Source organism: Chinchilla lanigera, unplaced genomic scaffold, assembly GCF_000276665.1.
Source record: "Chinchilla lanigera isolate Chin_1 unplaced genomic scaffold, ChiLan1.0 scaffold00100, whole genome shotgun sequence".
Taxonomy (NCBI): Eukaryota; Metazoa; Chordata; class Mammalia; order Rodentia; family Chinchillidae; genus Chinchilla; species Chinchilla lanigera.
The window spans coordinates 7753229-7768233 of NW_004955501.1; the positions used below are offsets into that span (position 1 = coordinate 7753229).

General features: G+C 41.5%; 1 protein-coding gene across 4 annotated transcripts in view; it reads right to left on the reverse strand.

Annotated features, from left to right (window-relative positions):
- The window catches only part of Col6a6 (collagen, type VI, alpha 6), a 133516-nt gene that overhangs the window by 69885 nt on the left and 48626 nt on the right, over window positions 1-15005 (reverse strand). For all 4 annotated transcript variants that reach the window (XM_005406861.2, XM_013505759.1, XM_013505758.1 and 1 more), the window contains 6 exons: window positions 14083-14640; window positions 11315-11890; window positions 8677-9246; window positions 3326-3669; window positions 3160-3238; window positions 1043-1197 (listed from right to left, as the gene is read on the reverse strand). In XM_005406861.2, coding sequence (XP_005406918.1) covers window positions 1043-1197; window positions 3160-3238; window positions 3326-3669; window positions 8677-9246; window positions 11315-11890; window positions 14083-14640 — 2282 coding nt within the window. The remainder of the gene's footprint in view (window positions 1-1042; window positions 1198-3159; window positions 3239-3325; window positions 3670-8676; window positions 9247-11314; window positions 11891-14082; window positions 14641-15005) is intronic.

Genomic DNA, 15005 nt, shown 5'->3' on the forward strand with positions numbered 1-15005 from the left:
TCTAGCGTGAGTGCACAGGATTCTTTTAGAAAGAAATATCAACAATTTCTGTATTTTTTAAGAATTATTTTTACACAATTACTACTTTGAATAAATTGTTTATACAAAAATTCTATTGGTGGAAAATAGCTGAAACTAGCATTTCATTGGAAAGTATCCTGATAAATTGATTAAAAACCTTACAAAGTATAAAAAGGTTACAGATGAGTGTGGCAGCACGTGTACAAGCCCAGCTCTGCTGGAGGCCAAGGCAAAAGGATTGTGAATTTAAGACTACCCAGCCAACGAAGTGAGACCTTGTCTCAGAAAAGGGCTAGGATTACAGCTCAGTAGGAGAACATTTGCCTGTGTTCAATCCTGAATAGCACCACCACCAAAAAAAAAGAAACAAAGAAAAAGGTTTCAAACGAATTATTAGCCATTCATTAAGGTAAAAGTGTTGTGAAGTTTGGTAAACACTTCACCACTTAAGTTTGAATGGTGGTTGTTTCTCAAAGAAATGAAGCGCAGTTTACCTAGGTAATTAGTTCTAATAATAGAATTATGGCAAGAATCTCAAAGTGAGAAGACACCCATCAAAATCTCTCACTCGCTCAGAAAGTACAACATCTATGGTTTATTTTCACTAGTCTTTCCTCCAGCATCAGAGCAGATTGCTTTTTCACTTGTTGAACTCCACATGTGGTTAGCTGTTACTTACAGGGCATGGTAAGGGGAAACAAACCTCTTAAAAAGCTGAGCAAGATGAGCCATGCGCTTAGCTCTTCAAGGGAAGTGAAACCCGGCATAGGAAGGACATAGCGAGTCATGTTAACATCTCAACCTCTTTTTGGCACTTATAACTTAAATATTATGCTATTTAAATATTTTTCTCCTTTGTCTTTTTTGCTAAGCATATCAAACACCTTATTTAGGCCATTCACTAATTTAGAAGAGCATGCCTTCATTCACAAATGGTCAGAATTAGTTCAGATTCACAAACATAAATACCAAATTTATAGGCAAGCTAATTAAACTTGGAAGCCTTTTCTGAATAACTCACCAGCTGTTTTGACAACTGACTGCCAAGTTCCCTCATGCCGATAGTGAACTGTGTCCTGTACTCAAATCCCTTTCCAAATTCAATGTAGAGGAGATCAGCCAGGTCACCGGAATGGGCAGCTCCATCGAGAGCCACAGTTATGAGGGCATTCAGGCCTGTGGGACACAGTGCATGACCCTCCAGGTGAGGCAAATTTGGTTATTTTAACCTTTTTTGCATATTTATACTGTAATTCTCAGTAAACAGTTGCAAGATGAGCACTCATTCTATTGTCCCTGCCTTATAAAGCTAGTAAGTCACATGACCATGATAAACTAATGAAACTGGAGACAAGAGAAACTGTAACAGAACTTCCTGTGCTCTGATGAAGTGAGGTCGTGCATTAAAGAAAGGCCTAGGAATTTACATATCAAGAAAATACCTGTTATACTGTTTGCCACTACATGGGGGATTTTTGAAGCCACAACTTTGGTTTTACCCAGGAGCTTATCAGAAACTGAGAATCTCTTCGGATACATACCTACTTTAACTAATCTTTAAATGAAGTGCAGTACACAGGAGAGAGTACACAGGATCCACCAACGGAGGTCACATGTGTGTATGTGGGAAGCCAGGGTAGAAATACCTGTCCCTATTGAGAGCCATTTGATCTTTTTCAAAGAGCATTACCATCATTCCTTTATCCCTTTTTCAAAGATTCTGCATTTTTGAGGATGTTATTTTAAAAATCTAGTTTCTGAAGTTGATATTCATTTACTGGTTTTTCAGTAAGAATCAGAAGAAAGACAACGGGTCCTAGACTTCTGGATATTCAAAAGCATTTCCTGGAAGAAACTTTCATGTTTTCAGGAAGAGATGCATCTTTTCCCCACAAAAACTCAAAACAACAATGATAAAGAAATTGTCCACCCAAACTAAATGCTCTAAGGTCTCATTCTCGACCTTCATTAAAATCTCTATGACAGCTCATGAACAAAGGCTAAAACCTGATAAAGAGAAGGCAGCTTTAGTAAATAAAAGGTAGAATAAAAACCTTTACCCTAAGGCTGTAAATTCAGAGAATTTGCAGCTGAAGATTGAGGCAAGAGAACCAAACTCAAAAGGCTAAGTCCAGTCGGATCTGCTCACCAACCCGAGAAGCAGATGTCTTCAGTCAGGCACCCCAGAAACAGAGCCTAAGATACAGACTTGGATGTGCACGATTTGTTGCAGGAGCTGCTCAGAAGATGGGGAGAGGAAAAGAAGAGAACAAAAGAAAAGGAGCGAAGCAAGACAGTGTCTCAGGTGAATCTGCCTTTGGCCTGATCCAAGGAGCTCTGGAACAGGAACTCTTTCTGCCCCCTAGAAATGGGATGGGGAGTAACTTCCCAGGAGAGGTGGCCCTCACTGGCCACATGAAATTCCTAAGAGAATGAGTGAGTCCTGAGTTGTAGCAGCAATGGGCAGATGGTGAGGCTGAGAGTAGAGGGAACCTGGGCAGCACAGCAATTATGCTCACTTGCAGGAGAGAGTTTCTTAGTCAAACCCGAAACACATAGGTGCATTTTGCTCATCTGATACATATTTTAATAAGAGCTGAAAATGAGTAAGACTGCCCACTGGTTTTAGAAGCCCAAAGCCAGGTGCCAGAGCTTTTAATGCCCATAAACACGATGGTTGGCCCACCTGTGGCCGGAAGAAAGGAAAAAATTAGAAAGCTCCCAAGACATGGGTCAACTTGTCCAGCCATGCTTGCAGCTTTGGAAACTTTCAGAGTGCTAGAAGAAAATAATCCAATTCTTGCATTCCTTGGTCAAGGAAAAATACTCTATTCATTCACTAAAGAAGTAGCAGTATTAGCTACTGTGGAGCAAGAGAGAAAATATATTCTCCAGAAAGATTAGGAAGAAGAAACACCATCATACAGGACAATGAATAGGCCTTTGTATAGGCCACATATAGCATCAGGAAAAGGCAGACAGCAGAATGTTCCAAGCGTTCATTTCCTCTACACAGAGAGTAGAAATAATGTCTAGTTCATGGCAATTTGCATGTCTGGAAGCTTTAGAGCTAGAGTTGCGTGCCAAGTTCTAAAGTTAGTAAACACTCCTTTCCCACTTCTCTTCCACTTTCAGTACCTTCTTTTCTAAGTTCATCAGATTTTTGTTCAAGTTTTTCGATGTCATCATCCAATCCATCTGAAAATAAAAGGGCCACCTAGGGATGTTTGCAAAAGAGAAGAAAGATGAGTAAAATGAAGTTCATTGCAACTCCAAACCAACCAAGAGAATGAAATCACGTTACCTTTCCTCGAGCAGCTGACTTGTTCTGAAAGGCATCCCACAGAGAGCTCAAGAGGGTCACATCCAGGAGAGATGCACCTTTCACCCTCACATCCTTCAAGCTGTCCAGAATGTTTTCACTGTAGATCTCAAACTTGGGAGTATATTTTTCCATGGCATTTGTCACTTGAAAAGCCACACTAACCTGTGTCTCAGTGCCCACCTCACAGCTCACCCCACTGAGGGAGCTGATGGCCCGTAAGATGTCTTGAAGGTAGGTTCCCATCCATGGCTGACCTGCGAGCAAAGCCTGCCCTTTCAGCTGAGTTGAGATATCAAATCCAACCACAACATCCACAAAGCAATCTAGGATTCAAGGGAGAAGCATATTTTATTAAACAAACAAACATCTTTGAGTCTCATGTCACGTCCTTTGTCTGATTCTAGGGACTTGAATTTTTTTACAGTGCTGAAGATTGAACCTAAGGCTTTCACACTAAGCTACATCTGCAGCCCTGTGTTTATTTTAAAATTTTGCAACAGGGTCTTGTTAAGTGGCTAAATGCCCAAGCTGGGCTCAAACTTGCAATCCTTTTACCTCAGCTTCCCAGAGAGCTGGGATTATTCATTGCCAAGCCAAAAGCTGGTTCTAATTATCTGACATTTTTTTTAAAAAGCCCTTAATTGGAATCAGTGATGGCAGATTGTTAGTATGAATAAACATATTCAGAGGATCAGAAAAGTGAGGTTCTTAGATTGGATAGGAGTGAGTTTTTATGGGGTCTTTAAAATAAGGTGTGTCTTAGATGAAAAAGGAGAAAGTATATCTAGAAGATATATCTAGATATAACTAGTATATGTAGAAGATATATATAGCTAGTTATATCTAGCTATATCTTCTAAATGTCTTCATCAGCTGGTTTGCTTTCTCTCTCTGCCCAGGAACTAGGACAGCCTCAGCTGCCACCATTGCTTGGTCTTGTAATGCTGCATTGGGGAGGCCAGGCTTTGACAAGACTCCAGAGTTTTCCCTGCATATGGACTCTAGCGACTCCAGTGCCTGTGTATGAGCTGTGTGAGCTCATGAGGCTCCTGCTCCTTTACCACCCCCAGCCCCAGATGCACTACACTGTGGGTCCTGTGTCTCATTTCCCCAGCACTTTCCCCAAGACACTGCATAATACAATCTAGTAGTGCAGGTGAGTTACCTCTCCGGGAGTAAACCCTGACTCTGGAGGGGCAACAGATAGGACGATGCCTGGAGATGCACCTCTCCCCCCTCCTGCTGGACAGGTCTATGTGGTGTCCCATCAGGCTTCTGGCGCTGCTCTGCAGGCGCCCTGTACCAGCTGTGGTTTCTTAAGAAGCTGGGCTGGGTTGGCACCACCCCCCACTCACTTTCTCTCCTTTCTGTATCACTTCTCTTCCCCTTGCTCTGGCTTTCCTTGATTCCACTCCCAATAAACTATTAGCACTTACACTGCTTCAAGCTCTGTCGGTTGAGAATTCAGTTAAGACAGGAACCTAGAGAGCTCTTTTTGGAAGCAAAGTTGGAAATGATTGTTCTATTTTTTTCTTTATATTGCTCACATTCCTTGACTCCAATTCCAAGTTTGTCTCTTGCCTCATTCTATTCAGCCAGGCCTTCTTCATAATCTCCTTTTTGATCCATCCATCCACATGTACGGGTCCAAAAGATAAGAGTTGCTCCTGGTTCTTTTGCTACCTAGTCATGGCTCCATTCCAAAAGCCAATTACATGCTCCAAATTGCTCAAAGTTTCTCCTAGATAGACAGACAAGCCAGGCTCAAAGGAAAATCAGGAAATTAAACTTGGGTGAAGGGAAGAAAACCGACTAGAGTGAAGTTGCTTAGTAGAGTTTGGTGTATGTTGAAACATGAAATTTGAATATAGCTCTGACATGTTCTAAAATATTTGAGTTCTGAAACCAAAGACCTTTGGAAAATTATCTTCCTATGAAGTTACTCTATGACTCCACATATTTGCTTTTATAGGGTCATTCTGAAACACCCTTTGCAACACACTATACTCACTGAACCCCTACTCACCATCTCACTTGTAATTATAAAACATAAAGTAAGGAATTCTTATAATATTCATTTATCAGAATAGGAAGCTGTGACAGTCTTCCCTACGACTGGGTCACATGGTCAGGCCAAGGGATTCACAACCAGCCTTCCTGGGACATCCGTATGCTGAACCACCTGATTCTATCACTTTCTACTGGCCACAATAAGTTACGCAGGTTTCTAGTTCTGCTAATAGATTGTGCTGTGGGAAGTAATTGCTTAGCAACAAGTGGTTTCCCCAGGGAACAGCAGTTTGTGGAAACAACTTTAAGGACATAAACACAGGATGTCTTAATAAGCTGCAGTTATTAACTACTGAAACAGCACCTAGACATTAGTTCTTGGTAACGGTAGCACTAGATAATTTAGAAAACATCTATATTAAGAAAGCAGACAGCTTCATTTAACAACAAGAAAGAAAAATAAAACATATATACTGAAGGATTCAGGTCAGACAAACCTCAGTTTCAAAATATGCTTAGCCTGTTACTCCTAGTATGATCTGGGTCAGGCTCTAAACATCCCTGTGAGATTTATAAATGAAAATAAAGACATAAACGATGCAGGCTATTGGGAGAATGAAAAGAGACACTGCATTGAAAGTGCTTTGAGCACCAGGCTTGTCCCTTCATGGATGCTCAAAGAGCGATGTCAGTCACTTCCTTTGTAGTTCCATGCAGTTGACCACCCTTCATATTTTGAATCATAGTGTGCAAGCAGAGAAACTCTTAGAGGTGATTTAGCTTTATGAATGAGAAAACTAAGACTTAGAAAGGATAGTGACTTCTTTAAAGTCAGGCATATTTTATTAAGAAGCAGAGCCAACGGTGGTGAGTACGTAGCTCAGTGATAGAACTCTTGACTAACAAGCCAAAGACCTTGGGTTTGAGCCCCAGCATGCTTGCACGCATACACACACACACACAAAGCAGAACAAATATCTAAGGCTCTAGGTTTAGCTTGATTTGAACCACAGGCTACTGTCCAACGTCCTTGATTTCGGGACTTCTGATTGCAGAAGAACTGGCATCCCTTAGTTATTTGTGCTTGCTTTGAAGCTTATCAGTGCTCTCCCAGCCTCACTGGTCCTTGTTCACAACTTGGCGACAGGCCTTGCATTTTTGCATGCTGGAGTAATGACTTCAGATCTGTCCTAATATAAAGCACTTCTCTTTTTTTGCATTCATGACTATTTTCTTTAAAGATAACTTAGTCATTGTTTAGATTTATACTCTTGTTTTTACTTTCTAATTTTTTTCATGCATTCATGTAGAAACTAGACTGTTCTAAGATGATTTTCTGCCTAATAATTGGAAATGGGTATTTAATAGGAAATTAATGGAAAAGTCCAGCTAAAATAATTCCAAGTTTGAGCAGGATGTACAAAGATAGTAGTCCCTTATCAACTACAAGACTCCTGACTTTAACCTCGTGCTAGGGCTCGTGGAGGTGTGAGATGGGACATTAGAAGAGCATTTGTGGAGAGAGCTGTTGCTGGGCTGTGAGCTCTACCACCATCTCTGTGTGTGGACAGATGGACAGACAGACACACTGACACACACACACACACACACACACACACACACACACACACACACTCACAAGGAAAGAAGACAGTTTCCTCTTTAAATCAAGAGCCAGGGGATTTAAGAGTTAACTTATAAGCCTGGAGAGTCTAAGGAATGAGACACAGGATGGCTTGCTGCTTTCCCTGCAAAGGGGAGGCATCCACTTTTGAGGGAGTTAATTTCCAGTGTTTATCAGGGAAGGGCGGCTGACATGCTAGTTTCTCCCAGGGAACTAATGTGCTGTTGTGGGTTTCTTCTCTCCTACAGGGTGGGAGCATTAGCAGATTAAACCAGAGCCATTACCAGGGGCTGAGGATGAGGAAGGCATAAGGGACTATCTAAATTCAGACATACTTGCCCATCCTCACGTGAGCCACACCTGAGAGATTTCCTAACAGATGGGCTGAGGCAGGGATGGGGGATGCACAGCAGGACACAGTCCTTTGAAGGACCTATCAACAGACCCAGTTTGACACAATCTACCAGTACAGAAAACCATTTCCTGACAGGTACCACTGGATCCTTCAGACCATCTCCTTTCCCCAGATCACACTGCAGTGGCCAGAAACTAGGGTTAGCAAGTAGGGCTGAGCCTGGGAGAAAGCTGAGCATTGAAAGGTAAAGGACAAGGAAGAACCATCAGCCCTGGTGGCCACTTCTTTCAAGCAGGTGAGCTGCATGTGGCAGGCTGGGAAAGTGGCAGAGCTTCGCATGGAGTCTAGAGTTTTAGTAGTTATACTAGGACAGATGTATTAATATCATCAAGGAGAGGTTCGTTTATTTCTTGGAAGTGACCAGTGGCAAGGGAAGGGCTAGACTCCAGGAATAAATTCAACAGGTCAGTGGTAGACAAAAATTAAGTGACTTTGTAATTATATCCAGTGCCAACTCTATTCAAAGTCAAGTTTAAATACACATGTTTCTCATTTCATCCCCAAAGTGATCTTCTGAACCAGGTGGTGCTGTCTTTTACAGACTGTAGATGAGAAAATTAGACTTTTAATTTTAAGACAAGTTAAGCAAGTTTTCCAAGATAAAATGGCCACAGAGCAGTGATTTGTGGCCAGGCTGTCTCCAGATGCCTCTCAATGTGTGGTTTTCCTTTCCTTGGTAGAAACCTGGGGTCGAAATTTACCACATCAACTTACTTAAAAGCAGAGCCAATCTGCTGAATGCTTCCCTAATTTTTTAAAAAAGTTACTTCTTCAATATACTTCTCCCTTCTATTGGAAAAATGTCAAAATGTGCTCATATTTAAGAAGATATTTACTAACTTCTGTGGTAAAATTTCATAATGAAGATATAAACCTCCAGGGATGTTCCCTGCCTTTGTAGCTTTTGGCAGCATTGTAAGCCTTATGTCCAGGCAACCGAAATCCACGTGTTCACTTCTTGGAGTCGCATTTTGCAACCCCTGGAACTCATCACACTGTAAACCATGACCTTTTCCTCACACCTCTGGAGCTCAGGTTTTCCCCCTCACAGAACAGACATATTCCCCTGAGGGGAAGGGACAAAAGATACAGGAACCTGAATGCCCTGTTCCTCAGTCTATAAGCCACAGCAATTCCTTGAGAGCTGTGCAAAATTTCATTGTGAAATTCAGAGGTGTGAATCTAAATTTTTCTGCATCCTCAGCGGATGAAACAGATCTTGAGGAGAATGTCAGTGTGGGATAAAAGTGAAGAAAAACAAAGAACTTATTCAATACTTACTGCTCTCACCCCTCGAGGTACAGATGTGGCGAACAATCCTTTTCTTGACCTTTTTCAGTTCATCGAAGTTATGGACCGTAAGTTTTTTATCTGCAGTCCCAGTGATCTGGATGAGCTGTTGATCATCCACATCCCCAATGCCCACTGAGTAGATGTCCACACCTTTGTGTCTCAGCTCTTCTGCCGCCTGAGCCACTTCATCTTGGGAGCGGCCATCTGTGAGGACCAGTAGCACCTGGGGGGTACCCGCATTTATCCTGCTGCCCATGTCTGGCCGGAAGTAATGGCTCACCTTCCGGAGTGCAGCACCAAGGTGTGTGTATCCGAAGATCTGCTGGATGTTTTCAATCTGAAATGAGATCTCCTTCTCCCCTACGAAAGTTCCCAGAGGAAACTCCGGCCGGTAGGTGTCACTAAACTGGGCTGCTCCTATGCGCACTCTCTTGAGACTGACATCAAAGTCTTGGACAACAGAAGCCAAAAATTCCTTCACCTTCTTGAAGTCACTTGGGTGAATGCTATTTGAGCCATCCATGAGGAAAACCAGATCTACTTTTTCAATATCACAATCTATAAAGAAGGGGAAAGGGAAAAATGACTATCAAAAAACAGATGTTCTTTTTTCTTTTTTTATTAGTATGTGTTTGTGCTACATAATGGTAGCATTCACTGTGTGAAGTTGGCATATGTACAAATCTTAATTCTTTTGTTGTCCTTTTCCTCTCTCCTCTTCTCCGTCTTCCTGCCCTCCATCTCTTCCCCTTCCCTTTTGCAAAAGTTCTATCTCCCTGTTGTTCTTTCTTTAACCCATAAGAGCAAATTAACTGTTTGTACTATATAGAAATAATATTTCCAAAAGACATGACTTAAGCAACTCTGTAGTCACACTAATTTGGAGGAAATAAAAATAAATGACCAGCTCATCAAGGAAGCATGAAGCACGAACTACTCACACATCCTTTCCTATTGTTCTTGGCTTGTCCATTTGGTCTTATGCCATTTGCTTTTCTGAGTTCCCAGAGAACTGAGAATGGTGCTACAGAAAGGTTGTTCTCATCTGCAATCTAGTCTTAACCCTTCTGGAAAGCCCAGGGACAACAGCAGCACAGTGAGAAAACAACAACAACAAACCCCACATATCAGTTTAGGGACTCAAACAGAAACATTATTGACTTGGTCTCAGGCCAACTGAGCTAGTAAATATTTTTCTGTATTAGGGCAAGTTGAAGGTGGCATTTAAAAGCACACTGATCTATATCTAGTTTATTTTTCTTTTCTATCTGTCCCTTTTTAGTCTACAAAAGCAAAAATACTTACTTGAGAAAATGATTTTTAGCAAATAATGAAGTATAACCAGAGACATTTCCCTTATATTAACAGAGCAAATACAAAACAATATGAGTATGTGAGAGCCCAGCCAATGAATGAGTTACACTTGGCACATACTTGTGTGTGTCCCTTAGCTATCTGGTAAGCATTATAATTTCCTTGAATTTTCCAGTGATCCCACCACTGACTTAATTAATTCTCACTATAGCCTCTGAAAAGATTAAAGGTAGCTGAGATTCTGGACCGTGGGATAGAAGAGATAAAATGTAGATCCTTTAGGAATTGGTTAACTCCTTAAATTCTTTTTCAAAATCAGAGTCAAATAAAGGAAATGAAGTCTGTTTTTGTGCTTAACTGAGAACTTTCAATGCAAAAATGAAACATCATCTTTTACAGTGAATTTCAAAAGACAGATCAAATTTTAGGTTTTTGACACAAGGAGGTAAGAGATTTGCCCCTTTTTACGTAAGACCTGGGAAGATTTTGTTAACTGTGTCAAACAAAGAGATGGTAGCTGCATTCTAAGGAGACAGGCCACATAAAAGCTAGAAATGTTAAATGATTTTGAAAACAAACTGCACCGATATGCTGGAATTGTGGATTACTAGTAATGCATCCAATAAAAATAGTATATTTTGGTAAAATACGTCTTAGGGAAAAGACTAAGCAAAGTTAATAGCCCACAATCTCCCTCAAAACCAGAAGTGTAGAATGGTAGCTGGATGATGAATGAATGTATCCCATGTATATGCAGCTGTGCAACCTTCTGCTACTGCAACAGAGGCACAGCATTCCAGACAAAGGAAGTCCCGCTGTACTTGTCCTGGAAACATCTGAAGCTAGCTGAACTGAAGTATTTAATACTGGGCTCCACATTTTTTAAATGAGCCAGTATAGAAAAATGGTAAAGAAACTGGACTTCTAAGCCCAAAGGAAAAAAAAGAGACTGGCAACAATCACTGATTCTTGGGACAACTTTTGAGTTCTTGTGTATAGAGCGGGAAAAGGAACTAGTGGGTAGAAAAACATGTAAGCAAATATGTGCCCTGATAAATAAGGCCTGTCCAAAACTCGTGCATTAGAAGATTTTAGGAAGAAGTGGGCAGGATATGTGGTAGGAGGTAGTTCTCTTTGGGAAAGAGGCTGAAAGAAACAGTCCTGAGATCTTTCCAGCTCTAAGACTCTCTAACATGGGAAGTCCCATGGAATAATTTCAGCTTCTCCCCACTTTGGAAAACTTGTTCCTGAAAGTGTCTCCCTCATTTAATTTTATGCTAATAATTAGGGAAACTTAGTTGATGAGACTTACCTACTTTTGAAGAGTTACAGACACTGGCTGAAACATCTGAAAATATCCCCTTCAGGCCTCCAAAAGTCTCCACAAAGTAGTACTTGTCACTGGATCCTGCCATGGCTAGCAGCTCCACGGGATTGGCACCAGCGATCCCCACAGCCAGGACAAGAATGCCTTTTTCCCGCAAGGCCTGGGCAGTGGCATTGAGTTTTTCAGCATCGTGGGATTCCCCGTCAGTAATCACGATAAGGACCTGGGGGACTCCCTTGTGCAGGCGGCTGCCCCGGGCTTCCGTGAACATGTGGTCGGCAAAGGCCAGAGCCTCCGCAGTATAAGTGTTGCCCCCCATAGGCTGGTCCCCCTGGAGCACTGAAATCACCTGTAGTTTTGTACCAAGGTCACCCAGATAAAACAGCACCTCTGGGTCATCAGCATACTTCAAAGCACCAAACCGGACCTGATTTTTGCCCACATCGGCTTTCTTCACTAAGCCAATCATAAAGTCCTTCATGATATTGTATTCATCGTAGTCAATACTGCCAGAGCTATCGATTACAAACACAACATCCAAAACTTCAATCCGCTTGCATTCTAGAAGAGAAAGAGAAAGGAAAACCATATAAGATGAGCTCTGGAGAACATGGACAATCCCTCAACTCTTTAAAAAATTGCTGCTGTTTTCTCTCCAATGGATCACGTTACCCCTCAGAAGGTCAGTTTCCTGGATAACAGAGCACATCACCAGTCCACAGCGACAGGTGGGCTTTTAGAGGGTGATGTGAAACCTACTGCAGGGGTGGAAGGGCAAAAAGTGACAATCACAGGATCATCAGAAACAGAATTTCACAAACCTTTGGACTGGAAAGAAAACCACAATTCTATATAAATGTCCTCATGTAAGCAGTTGATTCAACATTTGCTTTCATTTGTGTAAATTTATCTTTTTGTTTTTTAAATCACAAGGATCTTGAAACTTTATTTGTAAGAAAAACCTTGGGGGAAATGACCAAATTAAAATGGGTTTGACAGCCCTATATTTTTCTTGGTTCTACAATGGCTGAGTTTGTAGGGTTACATTTTTTCCCTTTTTCCTTTTTTGAGTATCTATTTTTAGGCCCATTTTCTCCATTAGTTATCTTAGCACAATACTCCCATTAACTTTTTACACCTGAGGTCAATGTCATGGACAAGTAAAGGAGGAAGGACTTGGTTCACGCATAGCGTGTTCCATCTAAAGGACTCATCCATCTTGCATCCTAACTGCCAACGCATCTGGACAGTGCACTGGCTAGTCATTAGGTAGTACATTTTCTCTGCAGCCTTCAAAGGTCTGATCCAAACATTGATTCATCTATTCTTCAGAAACAGAACTGTGAGAATGTACTCTTTTCCTCCACCCACCCGCCAGGCTTTCCATGTCTTTCTTTTGTAAGCCTTGCTGGTTTCGTGCAGTTGTGTTGAAAACTCAAGAACCAATGTCCTTAACCACCAACTGGAGGCCATGTGTACAGAGCTATAAACCCAATTCCTAGGAAAGGCTGGCTCTAATAAAGGAGGAACTAGGTCCCTTTGGCCTTTAGTTGGCTACAGAGCTTGCCCGGATTCCTCAGAAGACTTCTGGAGTTGGAGGAAGATAGCTCAGTGTTGAAACCCTGCAGAGCTCATATTTGTTCTGGTTGGAATTAGCAGGGAATAAAAACCTGGTATGTGCCTCTTTATACATAACACAGACATGGTCACCAAACCTTACATGGGGAGTTGAACAGAATTATTATTTGAATAAGAAAACACTGTTCTCCTCCTTTAAAATTCTAGTAAGAACCAGTGCCTTCATAGAGACTTCTCAGAAAGGCTGTCATTAATCCACAGGGTCACAGTATAAATCAGCACCTTATGTTTTCTGACTTTATTGTTGTTATTTTGTTTGATTTTGGTGCTGAAGATTGCACCCAGGGCCTCATATGTGCCAGGCTGGTGCTCTTCCACTGAGCTACGCCCCCGCCCCAAAGCTTTTCTTAATCACTTCCACTGCCTTGCAGGATCACAAAAAGAAAGTAGAGATTATGCCATTTACTTTCTTTGGGGCATCCATTGCTCAAGTTCACATACTAGAATCATTCTTTATAATTTTTAGTAAATATCAAAATATTTTCACTAATTTCCTATTTGACCAAGTTCTGGCTTTAGAAATTGCAAAACCGAAAATATGCCCATAAACAGATGCCAAACCAAAGGGGAATCCCCTTGCCCAGGGCACCTCACCTGCCTCAGCAGCCCAATGTAGTCCAAGCACTCGGGGTACACTAGGCTGGGCCTTCATCTCAAGATAGGACCAATGCTGCTGTAACTCATCCTCTAATGCTTTCTACAGGATCAGGCTACAACTAGAATCCAGCTAAAATACCTCTTTGCTTAGTTCCTGCCCATGCCCTGACCTGTTTTCTTTCTTCCCCTTCTGAAAGGACTTTCTGAATAAATCACCTCTGCTTCCTTTATGACTCAGCTTCTGCTTCCAGGGAGCCTGACCCAAGATCTAGCATGATACCACTTTCTCTTAAATGAAGGATTCATCACCCTAGGATGATTTGTCTAGAAATGGCAATGAATGAACCAACATTGCTCTTTATTGTGTACTTAACTCAGTAGATCAAAGCTACTGACATAAATGTTTCAATTAAATGAAAAGCTCCCAGTGTTCAAATATAGCTCTACTTAGTTCAAGAAACAATGACCAGCATATTTGGTATTTGCACATTGTCACTAGGGGTTACACCCATGCCTACCTTCACGGGGACTGCATATTCCAAATACAAGATCATCTTCAATATGCTTCAGAATGTCGAAATTCTCAACATAGAAAACCATCTCTGGTTTCCCGCTGATCTCCTCAAGCTGGGTAACATTGGAGCCAAATACGCCCACAGAATAGATAATTATGCCTTCTTGCCGAAGCGCATCTGCTGGATCCTTCACTATGTCCTGAGCTTCGCCGTCTGTGATGAGGATGAGAAACTTCCTGACACTGGGCCGGGCCCCCTTGGCAGGGCTGAAGTACTGTGACACAAAGGTCAGGGCACTGCCAGTCAAGGTAGTTTCCCCAATGTGAGCCATTTGGTCTATTGCATTTGAAATATCACTTTGGGACGTGAATCTGTTGAGTGGAAACTCTTCCTTGTTGACACCACTGAATTGGACGACACCAATTTGCACCTGATTTTCCCCAATCTGAGATTTGCTCACCAGGTTTTTCATAAACATTTTCATTTTACTGAAGTTTTCAGGTCCTATACTGCCAGAACTGTCCACCAGAAACATGATGTCAGCTTTCATGTCTTTGCAGGCTGCATGGGAGAAATAAGGATGTTTATTCAAGTCAACCACATGGACAAAATTAAGAATGAGCAGAAAAATTCAAATCACAAATTACTCTATATTGAAGTCAATTATGTGCTTGGTAAGGACTATTAGTAAATAAATAAAGCTTTGGGGGAAATAATCAGACATTTGAGACTATTCTATTTGTTATTTAGGATTTTCCTTAAATATATAACTCAGGGTTTCTCAACTTCAGCACTGTTGACACTTTGGGCCAGATTATTTTAATGGTGGGAAGCAGTCTGTGTATGCTTTGGACAGTAATGTTGGTTAGTAACATCCCTGACCTCTTCCTGTCAGATGCTAGCAGCACTCAACAGTTTTAATACCA